Below are 26,111 nucleotides of genomic sequence, written 5' to 3'. Positions count from 1 at the left end.
GACCATCACAGGCGTGTCTTGATGTATTTTCACTGGTATTGGAAATGCAGATTAAATTTTTCATTGTTTGACTCTGCATGGCCAGGGAGCCAATGGAATACCACCACTGGAAAGTGTTTGTTTTGGAGGGACTCCTGTTGTAGCTGCCAGGAACAACCACACCAGGGACGACCACGTGCTGCCTCAGTCTGGCCAGGACCCAGGCTGTCAGACACAGGGCACTGAGTCAGCATCGGGGTGTTGTTACAGGAGACATCAGGGTGCTTGTCAGCTGGCATCAGCCCTCTAGTTGGTATGAAGGAAGAACAGGGAAGGGGGGTGGGGCAGGGGGGCTGCGATTTGGCGATAGCTATGCCCCATCAGCAGAGTGTCATCACTGCCTGGTGCGTAGCCCAGGGCTACAGAGGCAAAGCAACACTCCCTGGAGATTAGTACTGAGCCAGAAATGATGAATGGGGGAAGAGGCTTGAGTGTATGTGTGTATGTCACACGATTCTCTCTCTCTCTTACTCTCTGCCTCCACTTTGCTTTTTTTTTTTTTTTTGTTCCCCATGAGAACCTCCTCCCCCTCCCCTTTTCCTGCCTTCATCTTTAGTAAAGGGAAATCCCTGCCCGGGGGGAGGGGGAGCTGGTTAATGTGTGTGTAGTGTGTATATGCAAGAGCTAGAGAGGCGAGGGTGACGTGAGAAATTGTGAATAAATGTGACCTGCCAATGACCCTGGTGTGTGTGTGTGTGTGTGTGTGTGTGTGTGTGTGTGTGTGTGTGTGTGTGTGTGTGTGTGTGTGTGAGAGAGTTTAATGAATGGGAACCTGTGAGTCATCAGACTTCAGTCCTGAGCTGAAGTTCAGAATGAACACTTCTCTCTCCCTCTCTTACTCTCTTACACACACATACTAATAACACAATCTCTCACTCACTATCAGAAGTCACAGTCAAAAGTCACATGTCTCCACAGGCCAACCAGCAATCTGTCAGAGTCAGAGTTTAGATCAGTGTTTACTGGTGGCTCAAAGAGCCTGATGGTGATTGATAAGAGTGATGAGAAATGATGAGTTGGGTTTGGGGTGCCTGTGATGAGCTGGGGGATTCAAAATTCCTTTGTGCAACTTTCGGGGATTTTTTTTAATGGGATTTGGGATTGCCAAAAGTAGCATGTGTTCTTGAAATCCCCCTACAGTGCCCACCCAATCCACAAGAATATCCTCCTTCATCATCAACTCTGGCCTTTATTTGGGGATTGAAGATAAGAAAAGGCGGATGTCACAAGCAGATCTGATCAAGCCAGAGGACATGGTTGTTGTTTTCTTCTCTAATAAGTCTGTTTATCCATGTTTTTCAGCTGGTTCTGGATCACTCCAAGGCCCTCAGACCCCTCAGTCCACCAGTAGTTCAATGGCAGAGGGTGGAGAATTGAAGCCTCCCACCCCAGCCTCCACCCCTCACACACAAATGCCTCCAATGCCTGGTGTCAGGTATAAGTTCAAAAACACTAACAAATTTGTTAACACATTTTAGAGCTGTTTTCTATTCTCAATTTAGTTCTAGAGGCAGGAAACAAAGCCTGGTGGCTATTTTTCACTCAGCGTAATGCTACTAGAGATGTCAGGAGCAGTTCAGCGAGGATGGTTGCTCGACCAACTCTGTAGGAATGATCTGACATCTGTCTTTTGTGGTAGCCAAAATTCAGACATTTTCAAAATTTTTTACCAATGGAAAATTTTAATTAAACATTTGTTTGTTGGAAATTGAACAAGATGCTACTTTCAGATGTCCATATCTCTTGAAGTTCAAATTTTCAGATGTCACTGGTGAATGGAGAGAATGCAGCATATTCTGACAAACAAGCCTTAGTTGTTTTATGTATGACCTGTTAAATTCAGAATTTGTTCAGAAATTTGAATCAAAAAGCAGTTTTTTAAAATATCTTGAATTTTAGAGGTCTTAAACAATGAAAATTTGACTTCATTGGCAGAATTTGCTGCATCGTCTCCACCTACCAGAATTTTCTGAGTGTTGAAAAATTTGAAGACTCTCTGACATATACTGCAAGAGATATGGTCATCTGGAAGTAGCATCTCATTCAGTTTCCAATTGCGAGTGATTTATAGAAAATTTCCATTGGGTGAAATAATATTTAAATATTGGACTTTCAGCTAAAAACATTGTGTCAGTTTCAGTTTCAGATGCCAAAATTATTCCTACAAAGTTTCAAGAAATTCTGAGCTGGTGAATCAACTGAGCTCCCCTAATCTCATTTAGTTGACACAGAATGACCCAACTGTCAATCAACTTGGCTTGAAATAACTTAAATGTTGTAAGAGGTACTCATTAGGTGTCTGGAGCAAATTGCCATCAGACATTGCTTCTGTTCTGTACAACCAAATTTGAGAGCAAAAGAAGTCCTTTAATGTGTACAAGTAAATTTGTGGGAACATTTCATGAAGGGGATCCACTGTCATCACAATAAAATTGACATTGATACCATTGTGAAAAAAAAGAACATTTGTTAGTGTGCTATGTTAGTATGAACATACAACTGTCAAAATTTTGTTGAAGTCTATTATAAAGATTTAAGAACAAAGAACAAACAAATCTGTCCATTAAGAATTCAGCATATGGAAATCTTTGTAGTAAGACATTCATTGATTCATTCAGTTATTATTATCAAAAGTATAGTTATTGGAGTTACCTCCCTAAAACTGTATATATTGAATATGGCCTCCACAACTATTTGGAATATCTTGAAATTTATGGATGGAACAGGAAATTTGCCAGTGCTTAGGTCTGTTCTGTTCAATGTTTTTACATCTATCCCATTCCTGAAGTGTAACACCATCTTTTTGGTGCCAAGGCAAAATTTGTCAAAGTGAGACACCATCTAATATACCTCCTGCCCTCCGTATAGGAGTAGTGTAAATCTGCAAGACCCCTTTGCTGATGGCGGAGACCCAGCTTTTTCTAGAAGGAACGCTATGACTCCAAATTCTCAAAGCTACCAGCCCGGAATGGGCGGTCCAGAGATGATGGGTCGGATGGGTCCTTATGAGTCCAACAAGGACCCGTTTGGTGGAATGAGGAAAGGTGAATGCCTACCAGCCAGATCACATGATTTTGGAAGTGTAATAGACCTGAAACTAACAATATTGTTCCTCTGTTAAGCTGGAGAGCAGTTCATGCCACCAGGTCCCAACAGTGGGATGGGAGAGCAATATAATAGAGGCCCACCTGGGCCCATGGGAAACATGCAAATGGGCCAGAGACAACAGTATCCTTATGGATATGACCGCAGGTAAACACCACATTGTTGTGTGTGTCAGTGGTATGGGAGGGGCTTGTAATTTTCCAACATTTACCAATCAACAAGGGATTTAAAGACAGGCAAGGTATATGGGATTTATCTGTGTTACACGAGTCCTTTGTGTATCCTTTAATACCATATACACTGCGTATTGTTTGTTTGGTTTTATAGACAGGAGCCAAGCATGGGTCCTGATGGCAACATGGGACCAGGAGCTCCACAGCCCAACATTATGCCTTCAGGAGCAGACACAGGGATGTACTCACCCAGCCGCCCGCCACCACAGCAACGGTAAGATTTGTATCAAAATTGGTTAAGATGTAAAGCCTTAGACTAGAGGAAAACTGAAATTAACTTCAATGTCTGTGGAATTACTTAAAAAGAAGAAATAGTGGTAACTTTCCTCTGCTGTTGTTGTTCTCAGACATGACTCCTATGCCAATCAGTACCCTGGTCAAGGAGCTCCCCCTGGTGGCCCATACCCAAATCAACAACCGGGAATGTATTCACAGCAGCAAGGAGTAAGAACATTTTGTTCACTGTGTCTGATTATCATATTGCAGCCTGATTCTCCCTTTCAACATTTCTAAAAATAAAAGATGATTTTTTCTCTCTTTGTTGGAATTCTATGACATGGATCTATGACATTTTTTCAAACATTTATTTACATTTAAGTGTTAATCATTATTCATCAAAATAATGAGATGCCAAATTCTTAATGTTAAATGTTACCTGTTGACAGAATTACAAGCGTCCTGTAGATGGAGGATATGGTCCACCTGCCAAGCGCCATGAGGGGGAAATGTATAATGTCCCTTACAGTGGTCAGCAGCAACCAGGACCCCAGTCCTCTGGACCTCAGGGCCAACAAGACATGTATAATCAGTATAATGCATACCCTGGAGGGGACCGCAGACCACCAGGTCCACAGAACCAGTTCCCTTTCCACTTTGGTAGGGACCGGGGACCATCATCTACAGGCCCCACTTCCCAGTCTCCAATGCCTCCTCAGATGATGACAAGCCCCATGCCTTCAGGTCCCGACGGTCCTCAGGGCCCAATTTGGCAAGGCCGCAATGAGATGGGCTACCCCAACTATCCCAACCGTCAGGGACCGCCCGTGCCAAGTCAGGGCTCTGGCTACCACAGCATGAACCGCTCTGAGGAAATGATGCCTACAGACCAACGCATGAATCATGAGGGTCAGTGGCCTGGCCACGTCAATCAGAGGCAGCCACCTTTTGGCCCTGGTGGTTCTGGACCACCCATGACAAGACCACTACCATCCACGTATCAGGCTTCTCAGAACCACATTCCTCAGGTGTCGAGCCCAGCACCCATGCCAAGGCCCATGGAAAGCAGGACATCACCTAGCAAGTCCCCCTACTTGCACCCAGGCATTAAAGTGCAGAAAGCTGGACCTCCAGTGCCTGCCTCCCACATTGGCCAGGCCCCTGTGCAGCAGCCCATGATTAGGCGAGATGTGGCTTTCCCTTCTGGCTCTGTGGAAGCCTCTCAACCCCACCTCAAGCCCCGCAGGCGGTTAACCATGAAGGACATCGGTACAAAAGTTCTACATCATTTATTCAATATTTTTATTAAGCATGCATATGGCTAATACTAATATTTGTAAGCAGGGAAATCTACAATTAACAAGTATATTAGCTGCTGAATTTTCCTGGGTAGAAAACTTACTGGCACACTGAATTCGTGCTCAATAATACTGATTTTGTGTATATACAGGTACTCCTGAAGCATGGAGAGTGATGATGTCACTAAAGTCAGGCTTGTTAGCAGAAAGCACTTGGGCCTTGGACACCATTAACATTTTACTCTTTGATGACAACAGCATTTCTACCTTTAACCTATGTCAGGTAAGCTCAACAAAGCTACTTTTGTATCAATTACATATCTTAAGAGAATTACTTCTTTATGTGTAAATTCATGGGTTTGGTAACTATGTTTGATTTCTCAGCTTCCTGGATTTCTAGAGCTTGTGGTGGAGTACTTCCGGCGCTGCCTGATAGAGATCTTTGACATCTTGAAGGAGTATGAAGTAGGGGACCCTGGCCAACGCACCCTCATAGACCCCAATGCTGCTGATGAGAACTCTGATGATGAAATTCCCATGCCCGACGGAGAGGACATGGACACAGATGAAGAGGATGAGGAGGACGAGGAGGTAGAGGAAACACGGGCCAAACCCGATGCATCTTCATTGGTTCAGGTGAAGCAAGAGGAGGAAAGCTCCCAGAAAGACAAGTCTTCAGAGGATGAGGGGGAGGAGAAAGAAAGTGAGTCTTCTGTAAAGGAACCCAATACCTCTACCTCAGGGTCTTCACAGGACCCCAACCTTCACTTGGAAAAGCCCAAGCAGGCTAGTAAGTTTGATAAACTCCCCATTAAGGTGGTGCGAAAGAAGAATCCCTTCCAGGTGAACCACTCATCTAAGCTTGGACAGCGGCAGAGCTTTGAAAGTGGACTGATACACTGGAGCATTGGTGGTGGTGACACTACCGAACACATCCAGACCCACTTTGAGAGCCGAATGGACTGTCTCAAACAACGGAAATGCATGCCAACAGTCACTGAGAGAAACAGAAAGATCCAGACAACAGAGATGGTAAAGGAAACCCCAGAGAAATCCAAGTCCAATGGGGATAATAAGCCACGGCATCAGCCCTCAGAACCTCAAAAGTGCCCAGCGGAGAAGACTCCTCTTCCCATTGGGGCACCAGTCACTGCCACCATTGATGATGTACTTTCTGCACGCCCAGGATCAGTTACAGAGGAAGTGGTTCGTGGAGGTGCAGAGGAGCAGAAAGAAAATGGCAAGTACCTCTTCAGTATCAACCCTGACCTCCAGAGCCGCCGCAACATTAAGATCTTGGAGGATGAGCCTCACAGCAAGGATGAAACACCACTCAGTACTCTGTCAGACTGGCAGGACTCGCTAGCCAGGCGCTGCATCTGTGTTTCTAACATAGTGCGCAGCCTATCTTTTGTCCCTGGGAATGATCTGGAGATGTCCAAACACCCAGGTCTTCTCCTACTTTTGGGCCACCTGGTGCTTCTCCACCACAGGCATCCAGAACGCAAGCAGGCACCGGTCACCTATGAGAAGGAGGAAGAGGAAGATGAAGGTGTGAGCTGCGAAAGAGACGAGTGGTGGTGGGACTGCCTTGAGGTGTTAAGGGAGAACTGCCTGGTCACTTTGGCAAACATATCAGGCCAACTGGACCTTTCTATCTACCCAGAGAGTATATGCCTGCCACTGCTCGATGGATTGCTCCACTGGGCTGTCTGCCCCTCAGCAGAAGCCTTGGACCCCTTCCCCACGCTGGGACCCCATGGCTCACTCTCCCCCCAGAGACTGGTTCTTGAAACTCTCAGTAAGCTCAGCATCCAGGACAACAACGTTGACCTCATTCTGGCGACTCCACCGTTCAGCCGCTTGGAGAAGCTCTACGGCTCACTGGTACGTCTGGTCGGTGAGCGCAAGGTTGCTGTCTGCCGGGAAATGGCGGTCGTCCTGTTGGCTAACTTAGCCCACGGTGACAGCCTGGCTGCACGTGCTATTGCTGTGCAAAAAGGCAGTGTGGGTAACCTGCTAGGATTCCTAGAGGATAGCCTAGCTGCCACCCAATACCAGCAGAGCCAGAGCTCCCTGCTTCAAATGCAGGGTGCACCTCAGTTTGAGCCCACCAGTGTGGACATGATGCGGCGGGCAGCCCGGGCCTTGCACGCTCTGGCAAAGGTGGAGGAAAACCACTCAGAGTTCACTTTGTATGAGTCGCGGCTACTAGACATCTCAGTGTCCCCACTTATGAACTCTATGGTGTCCCAGGTGATCTGTGACGTACTGTTTCTGATTGGCCAGTCATGACAGCTGTGGGGAGGTTTCAGCTCTGCCCTATTTCCGTTCCCCCACTCCTTTTTTTTGTGTGTCTGTTGTGTGTGAGTGAAAAGAGCAAAACTGACTGTCCTTTTTTTTTTTTTAATTTATGCAAAATCACCTCGGATTCCACTGTCTTTCTACCCCTGCTTCTCACTAAAGGAAGGAATATCATGAAGTAGCTGTGGATTTTACACTTCTGAAACGGAAAGATACTGGAAAAGAAGAGCAGATCGGGACCCAGGTATCAGCCAGAGTTCACTGGCCTGCAGAAAGGACTTGTTTTTTAATGAAAATAAAAATCTCCTGAAAAAAAAACTGTAACCAAAGTTGCTGTCTCGTTTACAGTGAGTTTTGGGGATTCATATGCTTGCTTTCTCCCTCAAGGAGTCAGCAGGAGGAGGGCACGGACTAAACAATATTATGTTTGGAGGCTACATGAATTCACAGACAGTGGTGTGGTATTATTGCTGTAACTTTGGATGCTATATACTCAGCCCCACAGGAACCACATTATTGGCTGTGAACAGAAATCTGTCATTGGAGGCCTGTGCAGTAGATTGTAGGACTTTTTTCTGTACTGTACACCTTAAAAACTGTAAACATACTGTAATAATACTGTTTCACACTGAGATACGCTGGCTTGGCAGCAAACTGTAGTTTTTAAAAACAGTTTTAGTTAATGTCAAGAGAGAAAACGGCTTTTCCCCCAAAGTATGGTGAACCTACAACACCCCGACCTCTTCTTTGTCCCTTGATTGTATGACTTGACCCTTATATTAAAAAGTCACCTCTTTAGGACTGGTCCTCAACTCTAGATGCAGTCCAAGCTGCAGTGTATATATGATGTTGTACATTACACTTCTCTCTCTCTTTCTCTTTCTCAAATTCTGTTGCTTCACCATTTTTAATCTTTGACAATTACCTGCATCGAGTATGCCATGTGATGACTTGATGGCAGGGGTGGGGGGGTGGGGGGTGGGATTCCCCAACAAACACAACTTCAGATTGTCCTGGTCCGGGTGTAGAGAAATATAACAAAAATCATGTCTGCGGTTCCATTTGAGCTCCTTCATAAGTGACAACTAGACCATAATGAAGAAACCATTTTAACTTTGTTGATTTTTTTTTTTGTTTGTTAATTTTTTTCCAGTGATGCGGATTCTGCATATTTGTATTTCAGATGATGTAGCTAAAACTTGATGTAAATTCCTCTTTTTTCCTTTTTTGGCTTAATGAATATCATTTATTCAGTATCAAATCTTTATACTATATGTTCCACGTGTTAAGAATAAATGTACATTAAATCTTCGTAAGATGTTTGCCGTGGATTTATTTGCATTTCCCTCATATGGTTGAGGCAGCAGTATTACAAAGCCCTAAAATTTCATTTGGCTCTCACTTCCCTTGCCTCTAGACAATTTGATACATCTACTGCAGCATCCAGTGTTCTGCTGACAGTTCAAATAAATTTGCCCACAGATGCATCCTCACCAAAAGCTCAGCTCTGTGGAGCATGATGCTTATTAAATACCATGTTTTTCACCAATGCACCGATCAACGTGTCATCCCCATGTTGCAAGGAAATACATTTATTGTCCTGTTTGCTGAGCTAATATCAATTTCTCAAATCATGTTTCCATTGCAACCATCAATGGAACAAAATGGCATTTGCAAAAAAAAAAAAAAACCTGAGCTAAATATGGCTCAAAATACCTTTTCAAAGATTACTGCCTCCTCTTGATGTGGTGTCTTTTTTAGTTGAGCTTTATTTATTCAGGAAATCTCACCCAGATCAAGACTGATCGCACAAGAGAGAGATAAAAACAAAGTAATCCGAGGTAAAGTCCTAACTTCCTTCTCACAGCACACTTGAGGGGTGGGGAGGTTTGACTTTTTCCAAAGCAGTGACATAGATCTCTGGTCTTCTGAAACAAGCCTCTTCAATCCAATTTATAAAGTCTGATGACAACCATAGAAATATATATGCTTGATGATGCTGAGCTCTGGTAAGAAGAAGTAAATGATCAGAATTCTAATGCCAAGAATGCTGATGAAATCTACATTTCCTGTTATACAAAATGATATAGTTAGAGACCCTTTCCGCTTTTAAACATCAGTTTTTCAGGCTTTTGTTAAAAATATCAAAATGTCAAAGCCTAATAGGAGATAACCTTTTCAGGGTTGGTGAGGGAAAACTCCCACAGAGACACATTCACTGTGACCTCATGTAAATGGGCTTGATTTATATTTTTCACCTTTTTTATCTCAGCAGTACTCCTAGTGCTTGACGCTGCTGCCTCATTCACTCACACATTCATAGACCAATGGTGAAGGCAGCTGTAAAAATCCAGCTCATTGGGATTAAGCTGGGGTTCAGTGCCTTGATCAAGGTCACCTAGATGAACTCTTTGGAGCTTTGAACCAAACCAGTGAACCTTCCACTATCTAGAAAGCCACTCTATCAACCCAGTGTGTAAAAGCAGTGAAAGTAAATGAAAGCACATACTGGAGATTTTACACTGAGTTGTAATCTCAGTCCTACTAAAAATTTAATTTCAGTAGTGGAGGGTGTGGTTTTCACTGTCCCATTGTGCTCTCATAGAGAAATATTCATCCATCTTCTATTCCGCTCTCTCTCACTCCATTGACCAGCTGACATTGGCCAAGAGGCAGGGTACACCCTGGACAGGTCGCCAATCCATCACAGGGCCACTAGGAGCTCAGTATTTTGCTCAAGGATATTTCGACATGGTCACCAGGGGAAGTGAGGATCGAACCAGCAACCCTCCAGTTGCTAACCAGCCACTCTACCTCTGAGCCATGCCGCCCCTCTCTCGAGCTCATTTGAGGGTAATGGTACAGGACAAAGTGTCCACTGGCTTCAAACATTTTCATTTAGAGTTTTGGTTTACATCTCAGATTAGAATTGAAATTCTCACAAATGCTTTTTCAGCGTCCACATCATCCAGTGACTTGTGCACAGCACAAAGGCAATTCCTCATTCTTTTCAACATTTATGCATTCTGCACCATCCATCCATCCATTTTCTTCTGCTTATCCTGTTAAGTGTCACGGGGGGGCTGGAGCCTATCCCAGCAGCTTTTGGGTGAGAGGTGGGTTTCACCCTGGACAGGTCGCCAGTCCATCACAGGGCCACATAGACACATTTATATTGGACAATCTACAGAAAAATATTTACATGAAGTATGAAAAATAAGACTACGTTATTGCATCAATAATTGCACACTTCTGAAAAAACAGACACATGAATGGGAATATTCACAGTGTGCAGTTGTACAGCCTGATGGCTGCAGGCAGGGATGACCTGTGGTCGTGCTCTGAGGCGATAGTGATCTTGACCTGTGAACTTTAACTACCTAAACCTTTTCAGTTCATGTTTGAGTCCCTTAGGACATTTCAGCAAAATTTGAAGATTTTTCTTAAAGGCAAAAAATGGGAAGGACAATTCAAAAACTTAATACCGCTGGTCTCTGGCCTTCACTGACTCTGAAGCATAAATAACAGTGGATCTGTTTGTTTTTGCTGTCTGTTTTTGCTGTCGGTTTAGCATCCAAGAACAATTCATGGACTCTATCTCGCAAATATGCCTGGTGCTCCATATCCTCACGAGGGACAGGCTCACACCCTGACTTCAGCTTTATCCCTACTCCAGTGGACCTGTACTGACATCATGTCTATGCCATTAAATCAACTTGTGTTACACCTTTTGGATGAACACATGCAGCTCAGCCTGAAGTCTGCTTAGGCCTAAAGACATCTGTCATGGATTTGGGTGGATCTGTGACAAACCATCACAGCAGTGCATGCTGAACACCCAAAAAATATTTACATCTCAATAAACCATAATCATATCAACAAAGCACCTGAAAAATCCTCCAGCAATTGTTTTATTCCTCCCATGTAGATTGTTAGCAGTCAGAACATTGATCGATTACAAAATATACTGAATTTACATACTGAACTCTCAGATATTTGGGACGATGTTACAGAATTAGTCTCCATCACTTCTGGCACAGAAAATATTGTATTAGATCAAAGTTACGACTTCTTCTGCTTCTGTTTCATCAGATCATGGTTTATCCTTCAGTGTCATACAAAGTAAATGGTTGAATTCATATAAGCACACATTTGCCTTATGTTTAGTTAATACAAAGGTTTTATCCTTTTGTTCAACTGGCTTCCCATTCTCCTCAATTGGCATGGTGCCCTCATCTGGTCAGAATCACAAAGTACAGCAGATGGTAAAACAATCTGCTCCACATCACATAGACGATGGAACTGTATGTCAAAAACTAACTTGGGGTTGGAATGATTCCTTTTTTTGCCTTTATCTGTGAAATAATATGACAAACAAAGATGGACATGGAAAACCAAAGTAGTGTATATAATTTTTGAACCTTTTATTCTGGGAGGAAACTGACTCAGTCATCAATTGGAATTTTCTCTAGCATGTAAGCAGAAATAGTAATGTAACATTCACTAAGAAATTCATATCAATATTGAAATATAGTCTGATTTAAAATAAGGTCAATAGTCAGATTAAGAACATAGAAGCTGATTTAACTGCATTTGTGGAAGATGTTTTTTTCTTCCTGTACCTGTATTGTCATGTATTTGGTGATAAATATTTATACTGCCTAATTTTGTGTGTGTGATCCCCATGAGTCAAAACAAACTTAACACAAAATAGTTGGCTGGCATAAGCGGCACCACTTACGAATTAAACCTTTTTTTCTTCATATATAGGTTACGTTTGGCAGTGATGTAGATCGTGTTATGAAACGTGAGTGAATATATGTTAAAAGGTACACCATCTTGAACACTTCCCATGCCAAAATCAAATCATGGCTGAGGAGACTGTGAGTGGGTCAGTTTCAGTCATGATTTCATTATAGCTTAATTTATGACAGGATAAAGCTAGTACTAAAGGTATCAACAGTACTCTGTAATTAGTTAAAACTGAATATACAACAGCCCTGCAATTATTTTTCCATTAAGAGAATTCAAATTCTTGGTTTTGTTTGTTGTTTTCTAATTAAACTGAGAATGAGTCAAACTGCAGTGAGAGTTTTATCTTGACATAGGGGAGGGAAGACATCGGACTTTCTTTTCTGCACAACTCAGGTCAGGGTGTGATGCCCACTGGATATCAAAGGGAAACAAGACCTCTTTCATGATACTCAGAAAAGGTGAAATATAAATATTAAAAATTACAATGTTGACAAATTACAATAGTTTCAGCCATGTTAAAAAAAATGGCCCCTGAGTGCTGCAAACACTACTTACACACCAGTGGTCCTATTGGGGATCTCTTTGAGTGTGTTTGTGTAAAGTATGAGTGATTATGTAGTGCTGTATTTTGCATTTGCTCTGTTCATCCCTCTAATTACCTTAATTGGTATATACCACTGTCAAATTACAATTGATACGCAAAATGTATGGGCCTACTACGCACTTATACATCATCAGGCAACTTGACTTTTTGATAAATACTATGCACTGTATGTTAGGTAGGCAATGTACGTTTTCATGGTCTTATTCATATACACAGATATGAATTTTTACATCTTTGGCAATGGTCCAGTGCTGGTTGCTTTAAACATCTTATAAATTTTGTATTATTTCATATGTTCCATTGTGGTAAAGGTATCATGGGTGCTGATGAAAAGCTGCTTTTTTATTCCCTGTGAATTATAAATTGCAATCTGAATCAGAAGAAATTAGCACTGGTAACACTTGTAAAGTTCATTGTTCTTTAGTAGGAGGTCCTAGCTTGGAGCCACCATGGAGAAACACTTACAGGCCATAAGTCATTCCTCGTTCAACAGTCAAGATATGCATTTCCCCACCCCCCTCACATCTGAAATGCAAGTTGTCTTCATATGTGGAACTGATCAGTAGCACAAGTTTGTAATCCCATAGCTGGTTATACAGAAACCACTGGATGCAAATAGTTACCTGCACCTTTTACTGGAGTGAAAGTGCAGCAATCCTGTCACATTTTATCCCACAAATGGCCATTGGGTAAGTCCACAGTTACAATACATTTCTTTAGAGTCTGGCCTTTTGTGATCCTTCCAGTAGGACAAACTAATCTTATTGGTAGGCCCTGAAATGTTAATGCTGTTGTGAACAAATGAGCCTGAGGGGACCAATAACTGGGATGGCAGTTAGCAATAATGCATTTTAAGGTTAAATAGCCATAAGAGCAAACTAAGCCATTTAGTTTTACCAGGAAAACTTGCTTTTAGCAATAGTGCATCTTACCCACTAGATGGCACAAAATTTACAGACGTGACAGCAGCACATGACACAACTGAGGTAGATTTTAGTACAAGTTGTTTATTTCAAGTCTCAGGATGCTTTCTGCACATGTGGGGAAGAAAAGTTAACATTAGTCTATGCAGACTATGAAAGCCTGTTAAGTAGCTTAAGTGTCACTGTCAGATACTGTTCAGTTACTTGCCTGATAAACACTCTGGACTGGTGGCTTGATCCATGCCTGTTGGTGTTGCAGCTGCAGTTTGCTGATTCCTTGTGCCTTCTGTTCTGGCTCTTTAAGTCGTCTGATAGCTGAGCCACCAAAGCGAGCAGGGATGTTGTAAGTTTCTGTTGGGGAAAAGGGCTGAGTCGAGGTTCCTTTAGGGCCGATGTTCCTCTTGTAGGCGGATGCTGGAAGTTGCTGGGTGTAATGTGAAGATGCATATGCAACAGGTGCATTGCTTCTTTGCGCTTTTCCTCCACTCACAGAGTACGGTTTGCTTTGGTATGAGTTGAAAGATTGATGGGAGAAGTCTTTTGGCATAGAGCGTCCCCTTGAAATCACTCTCCTAGCTTGGCCACTGGCTGATGTTTGCATCTGAACAGAAGCTCCTGTGCTAAGGGACCTTGGAGAGAAAGCACCATTTTGAGCATGAACTTCTTGGTTTATTTTGGGTGCTCTTGGGTCATAGGATGCTGGTGTGAGGGAGCGGTGTCCCCAAGAAGCTGCAGTAGATACAGACCTGCTGGGCAGATACGGACTAGAATGCTGTGTACCTTGCTGAAGCAAGCTGTTCTTGCTGAACTCAGGGTCATTTTGCTTTTTAGTATTGTATTTACTCACTGAAGTTCCACTCACAATAGCAGTTGAAAGACCAAAAATCTGTGTTGGTGCCTTTTGAGTTTTTGACAATTTGGCTTTTGATGTTGGAACCCTAAGATTTGATTTCGGGCTGACCTTCACCACCCTGACTGAGGAGTAGCTACTTTGAGCTGGTTGTGACACTGCTTTACCATTGCTGTAGAGTCCCTGACTGTAGCCTCTCTGTACATTGAAACTACTTGTCTGGGCTGGGCTTTGGGAGACCAAGTCTTGTCTGACTTCATTCTGGGGAGAACTGCCACTAAGTCTTCTTAAGCCACCATCCTGCTGCTGCAAGTAGCCAACATTTGCATTGCTGTTTTGTCCTTGAGCTGCAAGAGAGAGATTGCAGTTAAATAGAACATGCACTAATTTGGTTCTTCATATTCTGTATGTTGTGTACCTTGTTTAACCCAAAAACAGCATACATGCTCTGCTTGAACAAAGCAAATCAGCAAGATCCTGCACACAAAAACAAGACAATCAGAAGAATGACACTGCCATCACTCTTAAAATGATTCATCAACTTACCCCAAATGAACTCCACAAGCCATGTCTCTATACCAAAGCATTCAACCTGGTCAAAGCAACAACAGCCCAGAAGCTACTTGCTCTGCACACTTCTGCACTCCACAGGTGGTATTTATGTGAGCCTGCCTCCAATCACAGCTTAAAGAGCTGATTGGATACAGGTGCATACTGTGAGGGGGGGATGGTGTGCTCATATTAAACAATTCATTTTCATTTTGCTCCCACTCTGATTCCCCAGTCTGACTTCTTTGTTAGCAAGAAAGACCCTTATCCTGAGCCTCCTCACCTGCATCAAGCCCTGATGAAGATGCTGTAAAGTTGTGATGGTCTTGTTAACATTATAAATGACACCTATTGCACCCATTTTGCTGTAATGATGCAGTTGTCCCTTGCTGTGGCAAACTAACACGCCTCCTGTTTGCAGACTCATCAATACGTTCCTCACTGTAATTCTCACTCTCCATCATATATACAATCTTCATTTCAGTTTGTTTGTGCTTGCTCTTGAAATGATCATCAAAATGTCATATTTTCCATGTGGGACATCCCTGTCTTCCTGATATATGACCATGAGTGATGACATGCTTATGTGCACTCGATGTTCCACTGTAATTCAATTTTTCCCTTTCTCTGAAAACAAAAATATTCTGTCTCAGCTGGTCCCATGGCAAAGAAACTCAATATTACCATTTAAATGCTTGTCAGAAAGAGAAAGGGAGGAACTTAAGTTTACCCCGTCAGTACTGTATGTGTGCAAGGGGAAACACAGAACACACCATGAGACTTTCCAATTAAAATTTTCCCTATAGTGTTAATTGATGTAAAGGGTATTATGTATTTTCAGTCATTAGACTTGTATTGTCATATCATTAGTTAGCAGTCCACAATTTTAGAGTGAGACAAGTAAATAGACTCCCTTTTCTCCTCTCTGGTGCATCACAGAGCTCCAGACCCCCACCCTGATAACTGACTGTTACTTTGCTTAGCTACAGTGAATGCTAGAGCACACAATAATGCACTCAGAGGAGAGAATCTGTTTGTTCTGCGCTTAAAATGATGGCCAATAAATATATCCCAAAATGTTTGTGTTCATCTAAGCAAATGCATTAACTCACCTTCCCATATAGGTTGTGTGCCGCAAGGCCACATACTGCAAAAAATCCTCAAGACATCTTCATAGAATGCTCATAAAAAAGTATAGCCAAATCCAGAAAAAGGCCCAATTATGAGTGCATAAGTCTGTCTGCATGTCTGTCTACATGTCTATCTGCCTGGATGTGAATCCGTCTTTGTGTCCTACTTTCTAAAACCTACAACTTCTATGCAATAATGCAGTGTGATAAACATAGATTTATCACATTTTACAACCTTATATTTATTCTTTTGGCTGGCACGGTGGTCCTATACAAGCTAGCCATAGTACATGTACACACACACACACACATACATACACACACACACACACACACACACACACACACACACACACACATATATATATATATATATATATATATATATGTACTGTGAGTTGTGAGTGTGAATGGTTGTCTGTCTATATGTGTTGGCCCTGCAATGGACTGGCCTTCGCCCCCCCCCCCCCCCCCCCCCGCGCGACCCTTAACAGGAATAAGCGGAAGAAAATGGATGGATGGAGTTATGTAACACATTAAATATTTATATATATATATACATACATACATACATACATACATACACACTGTATGTATGTATATATATATATATATATATATATATATATATATATATATACTATATGTATATATATGTGTGTGTGTGAATGTATATATATATATATATATATGTGTGTGTGTGTGTGTGTGTGTGTGTGTGTGTGTGTGTGTATATATATATATATATGATGGATCACATCCACAGTGAGCAGCGTGGTCTCCTCAAAGTCCTTGAAGTAGCAAGATGAAGTCAAGTCACAGAGAGTCGGTCAACAGATGGTGTACCCTCTCTGGAAGAATCTCCCCTTTGGCCTCTGAACTTTTCTTCTTGTCCTGACCAATCAGGTGCTTTGAATCCCTGTTGGGCACACAGGGGCCCTTCCTGCCCTGTCATCTGTTCCAGTATTTGAAATAATGAAAGTAATAATAATGAGCTTAAGTCTCTTCTCTCTATCTCTCTCTCTCTGAGGGCATGAGGTCAAGCTACCTATGGAGAATTCATAGGCAACACATTTCACAAGGATTCATTGTCATCAGAGGGGCTGTGCTCTCTACTTTTTGAGATGATATTTTTCTGAAGGTCAATGCTATTACTACAACTTGCTTCTATTTTGTACTTTTGTCCATTATTCCAGAATCAAAACAACTGCTGAAAAAATTCCAGCCATGTGTAGGAACACGTGTGTAAAAATATTTCATGTATGAGGCAGCCTATCAGCTGACATTTGGGAACAGGATAGGCTAGCAGGACGAGTGAGGTCATGCTCACTGGTAAAATGAACGATGGGTGCAAACAGTACATACAGCTGTTGGAGTACATAATATTCAAAATTGATGAAAACCACAAGAAAGGGAAGCTAAAACTACATTTTATATTTTATGTGTTACATAAGTCCATCCATCCAGTATGTAGAAATGCCATCCATCCATCCATTTTCTTCTGCTTATTCCTGTTAAAGGTCGCGGGGGGCTGGAGCCTATCCCAGCGGCTTTCAAGTAAGAGGCAGGGTTCACCCTGGACAGGTGGCCAGTCCATCGCAGGGCCAACACATATAGACAGACAACCATTCACATTCATACCTACGGTCAATTTAGAGTATCAATCAGCCTAGTCCCCAATTGCATGTTGGAAGGTGGGAAGAAGCCGGAGTACCCGGAGAGAACCCACGCAGGAACGGGGAGAACATGCAGACTCCATACAGAAAGATCCCGTGCCCGAGCCAGGATTCAAAAATTCTTGCTGTGAGGCGACAGTGCTAACCACTGCACCACCATGCCGCCTTCGTGTTACATAAGCTTTTTTTTTTTTTTAAATTTCGAGAAAGATTGTGAATTGTCCAAAATTTTAAATGGCGGGTCAGTTGGAATGACGAGCTGGATGGCAAAGGTCTGTTCTTATTTTAGCATGAGAAGCAGTATATTAGCTGTGCTGGGATAAAGATCCAGCACTCCAACTTGACATCAAGACTAGAAATTGGCCCACACTCCTTTCACATCAGCATTTCAATGACCCGTATATTGGCATAATTTGAAATTCATTTTTGGCTGGACTCTGTAACTATAAGCTTTATCAATCAGGGAGGTCTTAAGTCTGCTCTTAAAGGTAGAGAGGCTGCTGCAGCGAGGAGGCCAGGTGCTGATCCAGGCTGTGGGCGGTGCCTCTCTCCTGCCTTGATGAAGGTGATGGGCTTTGGGCTGCGTTGCCTACTGGTGATTATGGCCAAGGCTATCACCTCTGCAACTGCTTTGAGCACCTGGTTATGCCGCCATCGATAGCAACCATCTGCAAGTGCCTTTGGGCAGCAGCTGAGGATGTGTTCAAGGGATCCTCTTCCGGAGCACAATGCACAGGCTGGAGTCTCGATTTTACCCCAGACATGGAGATTTGCTGGGCTCGGTAGGCCATCGTACACAGCTTGGATCAGGAAACAGACTTTGTAGTAGTCTGCTCGCAGGATGTTATCCCAGGTGACCCTTCGCTGCTGTGCAGATTCCCACTTTGTCCATGCTCCTTGCTGCCTCAGCCCCACCATCCTGCTTGCTCTCTCTTCTTCCACACCTGCTCGAACCTCCTCCCGGAGAAGATGGCGCCTCTCTTTGCCCTTGGCTTTGCGCACCTGAACACTGGGGAAGTAGCCCAGACCCGCACGGCCTCTGGCCACATTCCCCACAAGCTCCCTCTGCCTCAGCTCCTTCCATACAGTGCTGAGGCTCCGGGGAAGACCCAGCCATCTACGAGGGTGGCTACTTATGCTTCTCTCCCATGCCTCGACTGTTGTGATTGGGACCTCATATATCAGCAGTGGCCACAGGATACTTGGCTGGATGGCATGTTGGTAGATCCAGGCTCTAAATCTTCCTGGCAGACTAGATTTGTCTGCCTTCCTGAGCCACTCTTCAAGGTCTTTGATGTCTTATTGATGAAATTGGAGTCTTTGAAGCTAGAGTCAAACACTTTTCCCAAGCTCTTCACCAGCTGCTCTGTGATGGATGGAATGGTAACTCCTGCTAGTGTGTAGTGGAACTGGTCTTCAACACGTCCCTTTTTCATCACCAGACATCTAGACTTGCTGGGCTTGAAGCTCATCCGTTTTCTAGACCTTGAAGGATCCATCTGTTTCCAGGCACTGAGGCAGTTGTGATGGTGAGATCATCCATGAAGGCCCTGATCAGGGGTTGTCTCGAGCCAGACTTCATCTTTGCGCCTTTGCATTCCACCTCTGCTGATTTGACAACCATATTCGTGGTGAAGGCGAAAAGGGTAACGGAGATGGTGCAGCCTGTTATGATTCACTTTTCTAGCCAATGCCAGCTGGATGATTCAGACCCTGCAGAGACTCTCAGCCTGAAGTCGTTGTTGTAGTCCAGGATGAGGTTGCAGATGTTACTGGGCACATGATGTTTCTGCAGTGTGATCTCGATTAAGCAATGAGGTATGGACCCAAAGGCATTGGTCGGGTCCAACCACAGGACAGCCAGATTGTCTCTTGTCCCTCTGGCTTCATGGATGAGCTGGGTGATGACGCCTGTATGTTCCAAGCAGCCAGGCACTCCACGGATGCTGCCTTTCTGTACTGATGTGTCCATGTAATCATTCTGGAGGATGAACTCTGTCAGCTGCCGAGACAAGATGCTAAAGCGGGAGGTGTTCCTGGCATGCCCAACCGGGAGGAGGCCTCGAAGCTGACCCAGGGCACGCTGGAGGGATTATATCTCTCGGCTGGCCTGGGAACGCCTTGGGATTCCCCCGGAGGAGCAGGTGGAAGTGGCTGGGAAGAGGGCGGTCTGGGCTTCCTTGCTGAGGCTGCTGCCCCCGCGACCTGGACCAACCAGATAAGAGGAAGACAACGATGGCGATGACAAATCACAACTGAAGCTATCTAGAACTTCACTCTTTCAATTATTTTACACCCAACAGTTCCCCATGAGCACACATGTCTTGTGACAGCAGTGGCAAAAACTACCCTTTTAACTGGCAGTAATGTTGAGCAGACCCATGCTCGCTGGGAATGGCCCACTGGGGGGAATCAGAACATGAAAAAGGAGTCAAAGAAAGGTAAGAGAGGGATAGAGACAATGGGTGGTATGACAGGGGGACATTCACGAGGGAGAAGCAGAAAGATGGACAGAGGGAAAGTTAAATGGACGGGATGGGGATGGTTAGGACGAACACACACACACACAAACAATATTCACACAATAATGATTGCAACTGGAATAGTGAAGCAAGCAATAATAACATCTACCAGGTACGTTAGCCACAAACTTCATCATAATATGAGCACTGAATTGTTTGCACTGATAGTAATACAAACAAAATGCTGATGTTAATGTTCGTACAGTATTGAAAGTACTGACACAGATACTGAAAATGTTAATATTAATACTGATACTTAGGGTAGCAGTCTGAGAATCTGCAGGTCTGCAGGCACCTCCAGCAGCAGCAGCAGCATTATCATGGATATGAAATTTGAGAAAGTACCAAGACTCTAGGCAAGAGGTCAAATTAGTAACATGTATGTATGAGATATGAATGAATAGGAAAAAAGGAGAGAGATGCAGAAAGAGAGAAAATTCTTTTCTGATTTAAAGAGGGAGCCATCACAGGGGGCCAATTCAGGAAAGATATTATCTTGTACTGGTTCTTGTTAGTAAACAGGCAGCAATGTTTGGCAGAGATGATTTTACTCTACAAAAACTAATATTACAAACATTACTAGGACCACTACAAAAAATTTTAAATAGCCATTTGACATCCAGGAATTTACATCATACAGTACCTGTGTGAAATATTGGTAATATTTTTGAACACTGACCAACAAAATCCTGCCATATACCTTGACCTAACCCTGCAGGATTAGGTTAAGTCTTATATGATTATGTCACTGGTTTCTTTCATTCACTTTAATATGAGTTTGACTAACCAATGGGACAAAGTTAAGGAGGATATGCAGAAGTTATAGATCCCTAAAGAGCGAAAGTCTCAAGTGTCTTTAAAGACTCAGGTTTTCCATGAACTACAGTATTTGTCCAGCTATGCTCAATTCCAACCAAACCTATTGATGTGTGAAGCAGATGATGAAGTATTGCAGGATATGTGAGTATCTTCAAAATGGGTCAAGGCCATTTATAATAAACTAGCAGTGCAGCCCCCATTCCATTTCTCAGAGAGGACAAGAGGGGAGACTTTTTAATGGATCATCCTGCAGCTTATTCCTCTCTATCTCTAATCAATGGAGGGGCTTCATTATGCTTGTTCCTCACCAAAACAATTCATCTTTATACTGTATTGTTCTCTCTGGATTTTAGTATGTAAACTACATCTCAGGCTCATCCAGAGAGTGAGAAAAAGAGGCTGGCTAGCTTGGACACAGAGGGAACATGTCTCATATATTGAAGAATACCTTACATCATCCTCCAATAAACAACCACAAAGGCAACAAAAGAAAACTTCTTACAGGATAAAATGAATAAATAAATGAGTAAAAAGTCACCCAATCTTATTTAAAAGCCCAATGGCCACAGAGAGAGCTGAGACCTCCAAAAAGAGCAGACCGTTAAGTCCACTTCGCACAACAAATTGTAGTGAATTGGTAGGCTGGCGTAGCATTTTTTTGAGGATTAAACCATTGTTTGGACAAGTCAAGGCTCAAATTATGATGACCAAAGATGTTTTCTGAAACTGCATTAACCAAATCTCATTTTCTATACTGCTTATCCGTTAAGGGTCATTGGGGTGGGGGGGCTGGAGCGTATCCCAGCTGACATTGGGCTACAGGTGCAGCACACCCTGACAAGTCGCCAATCCATCGCAGGACTCATCAGGAGCAATTAGGGGCTCAGTATCTTGCTCAAGGATACTTCGATATGGTCACCGAGGGAAGTGAGGATCAAACAAGCCACTGTAGACAGCCACTCTACCCCCTAGCCATGCCACCCTCTCAAAACATTATCTTCCAACAATTAATTTAAGTTCAAGAAGCTGGCTTTAGGAAGTAACAATAAATTAAGTTTCCTGACTCCAGCATTAACTGCCACTGAGCCAGTAACTTGTTGTGTCAACCATGAAAGGAGATTTTGTTGTTGTTGTTGCTATGATTGGATATATATGAAGCTGCCAGTGTGTCCAGACCCCTAATGCGAGCCCCTTTCCACTACTTTGCCAGCTTCCTCATTTCAAAGTAGTAACGTGCTATAAACACAAGGACAAGTGTTTAGCCGTCAGGAAATGTTAAAGAAAGTTAAACAAGAGGAGGAAGAAGAGAAACTCTGACACTGGTGCAGTATATGACAAACTGCTACACTTGAATAAATTGATGATGCCTAGTGTTTATTTTTTCCCAGAAGCAGAACTGATTCTGAATTCATTTCTTGCAACGGATATTTAATAGTATGTTTAAACTGTTGTTAACGCTCATAAAAATTTGACTGAGCAAAAGGTATGTGGCTAGAATGTTGCCAATAATTGTTGTTGAATTTTTTTACAATTTTTGTGCACCATAGTACCTTTTTTACATGTAAAATCAGGTTGGCTTAACTTGGGGGGGGGGGGGGGGGGCTGGAGCCTACCCCAGCAGCTTTCAGGTAGCGGTTACACCCTGGACAGGTTGCCTGTCCATCGCAGGGCCAACACATATAAACAGACAACCATTCACACTCACAGTCATACCTACGGTCAATTTAGAGTATCCAATCAGCCTAGTTCCCAATTGCATGTCTTTGGACGTTGGGAAGAAGCTGGAGTATCCGGAGAGAACCCATGCAGGTACAGGGAGAACATGGAGACTCCAAACAGAAAGATGTGAGGCGACAGTGCTAACAGCTGCACTACTGCGCTGCCTGTAGAAATGCCCTTGTTAGAATTTCAGTTAATGTTCATGTGAAGAAATATGATGTGTGTGTGTGTGTGTGTGGGGGGGGGGGGGGCATGTGCATACATGTGCAGTGAAGTATGTGTTGCTTTATCCAGTCATAATAATGGTGATAAATGGGAGGCCAGTTGAGTTTAAGGGGCACTTGGCAAGCGGTATGAACTCCATGCATGCATCCTATAACAAAGACAATTCGTCATATTGATGAAGAGTGCAGCACAACAATGGTTAGTGGCCCACTGGAACCACTTCACCAGTTTGGTCAACATTTTCCCTAACCTGATTGGTCAGACATGATGTATAGGCAAAATCCAGAAAAGCCAGGCAAATGAATCCATTGATCTCATAAAACAGATAAGAAAAGAAGACTAGACCTTCACATCCATTGTATTGAGGATGGTTTGGCTTTTAAAGTGCAGTCTTGGAAGCAAAATATCACACAACTATGTGTTATGCAACTTGCAAATATAGTCGTATAAGATTATTTCAGGGCACTTTCTCACCTAATGGTCCAGTGCAAGTGTGGCAGGATAGCGCTACACTCCCCACCGTGAGGGGCAGTTTGGCAGACAATTAGTGAGTGGTCGCCTATAAATAGACCTGGTCGGATCCTTCTCCGTCCTTTCCGCTTCCTCTCCCTCCTTTATGGAGCCGACAGCCATGCATGATGGCGTCTCGCTGGTCAGCAGATCGGGTTACAAAACAAAGCGGTGTGGTGTAACCGGGAGCTGGGCTGTCTCCCTTGGGCCGGTGTGTGCGTGGTGCGCTTTCTGTGGTCTGGGCTGAGGGCTTCCTTCTCTTGCCTAGTCTGAGGCCTCGATTCTGCTCTCCGTGCGTGGCCGTCAATTGCCGCTGTGAGCCTCGCTTCTGTTTTGGTTCTTCTTCTTCTCTCCTCTTCTTCATTCTTGATTCTTGCTGATTCGGCTCATAACGGACCCTGCTCCCAGTAACGGCGGTTAAAGCCGTGCACTACGGCCTTTACAAGAGCCTCCACCCTGTTGTAGTTGTTACATTGTTTTCATATAGTCCAGTAAAGTTCGCTTTCTCGTGGCTATTATGAAAGCGGACCAAAGGAGCTACCTACATCATGACGCCATTAACTGCAAGGTCGGCGCCTGTCATTGATTGTCTTGTGGATGAGCATGCGTCTGACGTTACCGTGTCGGAAGTGCTCTGGCAGTGTATTTGTTTTGGTCGCAGCAAAAAAGTTACCATCAACCATGGATCCGCGGATTCACCTTGTTGCCCGCGCACTACTTTGGCTGCGCCTCCAGCATCAACAACAACAACTACTACAGTCCCAATATGCGAGAGTCGTGCGATGTCATCAAATGAATAACGTCTTTATGATGTGCTTGATATTTTGATGCAGGCAGGCAAGGAGGCGAAGACCGCAAGCCTCTCCGAAAAAACACGAAACGTCTCTGAGTTCCGGTGGGTCTTCTCCAGTTCATTTGGTATTTCGTCCTCTGACAATATCTGAATGAAGTATTTAATTTCCTCCTCCCCCCAAGTGTTACCACAGCTCATCTTTGCTTTGTTTATGTTTTTTCGGCGGGAACGAGACGTTTAAATATAACACGTATCCTGCTTGTGGTCCGATAGTCAGAAAAATGCTTTCACATTACACAGTAGCGGACTTTGGACCAGCATAATCCGGACCGAGACAACCTCCTGAGGCAGGACCAAAGACTTGGTCCTTTGTCCAGACCGTGGTCCGGTGGAGCTTTCACATCTATCAATTTGCTCCGGACAATCTGGAAAGTCCAAAAGTCTGGAGCAAACAAGGAAGGTGAGAAAGCACTCTAAGTAGCATCATCAATACTAGTCCATCCATCCATTTTCTTCTGCTTATCCTGTTAAGGGTCACAGGGGGGCTACAGCCTATCCCAGTGGCTTTCAGGTGAGATGCAGGGTACACCCTGGACAGGTCCAACATATAGAGACAGACGGAGCACCCACACAGGCACGGGGAGAACATGCACACAGGAAGATTCCGTGCTTGAGCTGGGACTCGAACCAGGAACCTTCTGGCTGTGAGGCAACAGTGCTAACCACTGTGCCACCGAATACTAGTTCATACCCTGGTATAATATCTCCTCCTTTGGCTTATCCCCTTGGAAGAGTTTACATATCCCAATGATACTGGGAGCTAAATTGTCGGGGGCTTTTATGCCCCTGGTAGAGTCATCCAAGACAAACAGATCCTAGGGAAGGGACCAGACAAATAGTAGCTCAAAAGACCCAAATGACAATCAACAAAGTTGGACAGAGTTTCCCTCGCCTGGACTTGGGTCACCAGGTGGCCAGGCCCACACACATGCGAAGAGGAAATGTTGGTCCCCCCCTCCAATGGGCTCACTGCTGATGGGAGGGGCCAAAGGGGTCGGTGCTGTGTGGTATGGGTGGCAGTCAAGAGCAGAGACTTTGGCGGACCAATCCTCAGCTGCAGTTGCTCTAAGCTCATCAAATGTCACCTTTCTAGTGGGAAAGGAGAAATAGCAGTTCAGAGTATCCCCCCTCCCCCCGTTTGGATTAGACTGGGGAATGCCCCTGTAGTTTCCCTTTTTCTGCTAAGGGACTTCAACACTCATGTTGGTGATGACAGTGACACCTGAAGAGGTGTGACCAGGATGAATGCCCCCCCTCCCATCTGAGTGGTACTTTGCTATTGAACTTCTGTGCTCGTCACGGATTGTCCATAATGAACACCATATTCAGGCATAAGGATGTCCAGATGCAGACTTGGCACCAGGACAGCCTGGGCCATAGTTTGATGTTCAATTTTGTGGTCATGTCATCGGACTTGCAGTCATCTTGGGACACTCGGGTGAAGAGAGGGGCGGAACTGTCAACCGATCATCACCTGTTGGTGAGTTGGCTCCGATGGTGGGGGAGGATGCCGGCCAGACCTGGCAAGCCCAAACGCATCGTGAGGGTCTGCTGTGAACATCTGGTGGAGTTTCCTGTCAGAGGGAGTTTCAAGTCCCACCTCCAGGAGAGTTTCAACCATGTTCTGAGGGAGGCAGCGGACATTGAGTCTGAGTGGGCAGTGCTCTGTGCCTCAATTGTTGAGGCAGTCGAATGGAGCTGTGGCCATAAGGTGGTCGGTGCCTGTTGTGGTAGCAATCTCAGACCCAATTAGTGGACACCAGCAGAAAGGGATGCCATCA

The 26,111-nt window shown here is 43.9% G+C and overlaps 2 protein-coding genes across 3 annotated transcripts in view; one reads left to right on the top strand and one right to left on the bottom strand.

The window, feature by feature from the left end:
• Window positions 1-8,161, top strand: part of arid1ab (AT-rich interactive domain 1Ab) — a 74,185-nt gene extending 66,024 nt beyond the window's left edge. For both annotated transcript variants that reach the window (XM_086192545.1, XM_086192544.1), the window contains exons 13-20: window positions 1,342-1,474; window positions 2,908-3,083; window positions 3,162-3,291; window positions 3,472-3,591; window positions 3,725-3,821; window positions 4,043-4,862; window positions 5,044-5,174; window positions 5,276-8,161. In XM_086192545.1, coding sequence (XP_086048671.1) covers window positions 1,342-1,474; window positions 2,908-3,083; window positions 3,162-3,291; window positions 3,472-3,591; window positions 3,725-3,821; window positions 4,043-4,862; window positions 5,044-5,174; window positions 5,276-7,186 — 3,518 coding nt within the window. In that variant the 3' untranslated portion in view covers window positions 7,187-8,161. The remainder of the gene's footprint in view (window positions 1-1,341; window positions 1,475-2,907; window positions 3,084-3,161; window positions 3,292-3,471; window positions 3,592-3,724; window positions 3,822-4,042; window positions 4,863-5,043; window positions 5,175-5,275) is intronic.
• A 5,497-nt stretch (window positions 8,162-13,658) lies between these two features.
• Window positions 13,659-14,972, bottom strand: LOC147241199 (uncharacterized). Its single transcript, XM_086193043.1, has 3 exons — window positions 14,874-14,972; window positions 14,746-14,804; window positions 13,659-14,674 (listed from the first exon to the last, which is right to left on the bottom strand). Exons 1-3 carry the CDS (start codon window positions 14,912-14,914, stop codon window positions 13,674-13,676), a joined length of 1,101 nt encoding a protein of 366 aa, XP_086049169.1. The 5' UTR covers window positions 14,915-14,972; the 3' UTR covers window positions 13,659-13,673.
• Window positions 14,973-26,111: the final 11,139 nt, after the last annotated feature.

Source organism: Aulostomus chinensis, chromosome 22 (assembly GCF_037954235.1).
Source record: "Aulostomus chinensis isolate RoL2024-O1b breed Wild chromosome 22, RoL_Achi_v1.0, whole genome shotgun sequence".
Classification (NCBI taxonomy): Eukaryota; Metazoa; Chordata; class Actinopteri; order Syngnathiformes; family Aulostomidae; genus Aulostomus; species Aulostomus chinensis.
Note: the sequence above shows the minus strand (reverse complement) of the source record. Positions and strands in the feature narration are given on the sequence as shown.